This window comes from Sinocyclocheilus rhinocerous, unplaced genomic scaffold (assembly GCF_001515625.1).
Source record: "Sinocyclocheilus rhinocerous isolate Xijiao unplaced genomic scaffold, SAMN03320098_v1.1 scaffold1733, whole genome shotgun sequence".
Lineage (NCBI taxonomy): Eukaryota > Metazoa > Chordata > Actinopteri > Cypriniformes > Cyprinidae > Sinocyclocheilus > Sinocyclocheilus rhinocerous.
In genome coordinates, this window is record NW_015640388.1 from 798,004 (window position 1) to 801,924 (window position 3,921).

The 3,921-nt window shown below is 40.1% G+C and overlaps 1 protein-coding gene across 1 annotated transcript in view; it reads right to left on the bottom strand.

Moving 5' to 3' along the window:
* LOC107752653 (sushi, nidogen and EGF-like domain-containing protein 1) overlaps positions 1 to 3,921 on the bottom strand; it is a 28,097-nt gene that overhangs the window by 13,763 nt on the left and 10,413 nt on the right. The window contains exons 10-12 of the mRNA XM_016568684.1: positions 2,102 to 2,194; positions 816 to 947; positions 363 to 482 (exon numbers count right to left, since the gene is read on the bottom strand). Of these exons, the coding sequence (XP_016424170.1) occupies positions 363 to 482; positions 816 to 947; positions 2,102 to 2,194 (345 nt within the window). The remainder of the gene's footprint in view (positions 1 to 362; positions 483 to 815; positions 948 to 2,101; positions 2,195 to 3,921) is intronic.

A 3,921-nucleotide genomic window follows, 5' to 3' on the forward strand; every position in this document is an offset into this window, starting at 1 on the left:
CATATTAAAGCGTCTTTGGTTTTTCCATGTTTTCTACAAAACAAAACTGGAAATCGAAGGGTTATGACGTCATTGGCAGGCGACACAATGACACCATAGCCACGGCCCGTGTCACTAGTTAAAATTGCTTATTTCTCTGGATTTAAACATTCTTCGAAACATTTGGGATAATGTAAGTACACAAGTCAGCAAAATATATAACACTGTTCTAGTGGTTTTTGGATATTTTAATTAAAAAATCTTACATATTGTGCCTTTAAACAACATGATGCACAATGATTGAACTTCTGTGGATGTGACTACCTTTTAATATGTAAGCATGCAAGGACAAAATGTTAACACGGATAGCAGATGTAACATACCTCTTTCGCAATGCTCTCCTCTGTAGCCGTGCTTGCACTCACAAATGTAGCCTCCGTCTCTCTCATAGCAATACCCTCCATTCTGACACGGTGTGGAATCGCAGGCTGATCGGGGCTGTACTGAAAAACACACACACCTTCACCTTCACCACGTTCCTTCACAGCAGGTGATCGTCTTTTAACGTTCACTAGTAACTTTTATTTGAGTGTGTTGGAATGATTTCATTTAAATGCACACCATAGCATAGATCCTCTGTGCATTTCAATAGCCAAGTTGAAACATTATCTTCACATTGTCAGCATACAAATAAATCTTTCTTTTCTCATTTACTCAATATAACGCCTTAGTTGCTTTGAGTACCTTTGCCATCCTGACGACCTGGCACAGTATTTGTTCATTTGTCATGGAAACCATGCTTAGCACATGGCTTCAAGGTTCTCCAGGGCTCTTACCATATGGGTAGAAATCCTTGTGATCAAAGTCAACACCAGTTTGGCAGGTGCAGAGGTACGTGCCACCATACTCTAAGCATGGACCTCCATCTGGACACGGTCTGTTGTTACTACAGGGGGTTTGTGTTACTTCTAAAGAGTAAAACAAAATATTACAGATATTAATTGTTATACAAATATGTGTGCAGTGCTACTACTTTTGAAACATTTTTGTTGAATAAAAGGTTCAGATCCACACTCTTCAGATGGATACAATTTTCTCTGGTAATCAATAAAGCATGTACCTTTTGACTGACAGACACTTTTAGTATTTTTCCAACATGAGGCCAAATGGTTCTCAATTTGGTGAATTTTCAAAAATACATAATTTAGTACGGTATAATTACAAACTGTTCCACGTTTAGCTAACTGTACATAGGACAGAGAAACCACGCTTTAGTGGTGGGACAGCTTTGGTGACGGAACAATTCCTCAATAGTCACTTGTCAATTACTTGTGTTTAACGGATATGTAACTGACATGTAAGGCTAAGGCCCAATCCCAATTCTATTTTATACCCCTTCCCCTTCCCCTTGTCCCTTGAAACAGAGTGTCAAGGGGTAGAGGTAAAAATATTCCCCTAAGAATTGGGACACCACTACTATACGTCACACGTCATTATACGTCGTCTAGCTCCTACAATACACACACCTATACTGGTGTGCATTAGAGCCTTTAATTACCATTCTATATCAATGCGCTGCTTACTGACACACACACACACACACACACACATATTAATGGCAAAAATGCTTACATTTATTTGTCTTTTTGTTCGCTCGGGCAGCCATGTTGCCGCTGAAGCCGGTTTACGCTGAGATAATTCATACTCCTTCGTTTGAAGTGTGGTCCTCGAAAAATCTTCATTTGAATGGCTATCTGGCCCTTACCCCTACCCCTCCAACCAAAAGAGAATTGAGACACCCCTACCCCTTCACGTGAACGCGCGAAACGGAGGGGTAGGGGAAAGGGGAAAGGGCTAAGGGGTAGAATTGGGATTGGGCCTAAGTGTTTGGCCTGAAAATGAAAAAGCACTTCCTGAATTTGGAACACGTATCTTTTCTATCAACATTTCAAGTAACCTTTAAACAGTAGAAACAAGAGAAGCTGTTTTATCAGAAATCATAAATTAGGATTATTGTCCTAAAAACACACTGCATATAAAAATGGACATCCCATACAGTACCTTTAGTTTGATAAAGTCTTTGGGAAAAAAAAATCTGTATTTGTTTGCAGTTAATACATACCAAACTGACAGTAGAGTCCAGTGAAGCCTGTTGGACATTCACAGGTGCCATTCACATCAACACAAACCCCTCCATTCTGACAGGGACACTCCTCTAGGGATTTAGGTGTGATGTAAAGAGAGGAGAAAGAGACAGATAAAGAGACACTTTTGGAAGGAGGTCAGCATAGTTTTCACTTTTCTGGATAAGAAAACATTCAAACCACTGTAAAATGTTACTCTTACTTCACATCAGTCAAACTGGAACAAAGTGTAAATTCAGTGGAAGCATGTGTGGGAATGTTACATTGTGTGAGTTTGTGTGTGTGTGTGTGTGTGTGTGCGTAGTTTAGCATAGTATGCTGTGGTGGGATTTGTTGTACTGTTGTACTTTATAAACTTGTTCCTTGGGTCAGTCTTTCCCACAATTTTCCCACACAGTTCAGTGTTCTGGATGACTGTAAGTCAGTATTCTGTAACACTTTCTGTTTGGTAAGATTTTTATTTTTCGCTTCCCTCAGTAATTGCAACAATGGATCAAAGCAACTTGCTGTATCACTGTTAAATGAATTCCTTTTGAAGTCCAGGAGCCTTGCATGAGGGTGTTATTTTTTAGTTTATTTATTTATTTTTGATAAATTGATAATATGTAACATGTTTTCGATCAAATTGTGTGACTCAGGGGCAATTAATAGGTTGCTAATTCGCTGGAGCCATTTTCATTTGTTGTTTCGTAAGGTCGGTCTCTTTGATCTCAGTGCCCCATTAGACACTCCTAGGCTATGCCTGTGAGCTTCTACCTTCTCTTTTTGAGAGGTCTGCATGACTTTTTCCACTACACATTCCAAGTGAGCCAGGCAGGAAGGTATTCTGGAGATTTAGGAGAGTCTATATAAGAGTCAATGGTTATTTCAGCTCCAGGTGGAAGAATAGGATGAATTTGTTATAGCTCACAATGTGCTTTTAAATCTATAGGGGCACAACGTGTTTAGTGTACACAGTGACCCAGGGAGCAGGGATATCGCGCTGGCTGAATTGAATAAATAAGATAAAGCAGAATATGAGGATGTTGTACCTCATATCATCAGTCTTTGGAGATTTGTGGTTGGATGTTAGAGCGTCCAAACAAATCTCACCTGCTTTGTTGCAGGGAAGTGAATTCCAACCATTTGGACTGTCTCATAAAACAGAGGCCTTTAAAGTCTAGACAAGAGCCCTTCCTCTTGTTGGTAAAGTAGTAAAAAAGTGCCATAAAACAATTATTTACAACATCAAGCAACTTGCTGCAAGGTCTGAGCAGTAAACTGGGTGAGGTTGTGTAGGTTTGGATAATTATGCTCATCCATCACGACTGCATAGTCTTCCTCAGGCAGTGCTTCAAATTCCTGTGGGATAGTGGTGTCTGCCTTTTCTCCTCTGTGCCATGTTCCTGCCCCAATTACTTGAGGAGAGTAGATACTATGCATTAAAGGGGTCATGAATTGAGAAATCAACTTTTACTTGAGCTTTTGATCTATAAGAGGTCATCGTACTAAAAGAATATACTGTACGTTTCAGAACTGAAAACGTCCTTGTTACTGAAATAAAAGCTTTTATTGACACCAGGCCTAGCGAACGCCAGATCCTGGAATGTGCCTACCCATGGTGTAATAGATAGGTTAAACTCCGCCTCCACAGAAGAATATCAACGCCTAATTCTGTAGCCCCACCCACTGATTCGCACATGACATAGTAGGGAAATAACATAAGTGGCGCTAAACCGGATCAAGCAACCAAGCAATAAACATGCCGTTGAAGATCGCAAAATATTGTGCAGTGCCTGGTTGTGGAAGAACACAGTCG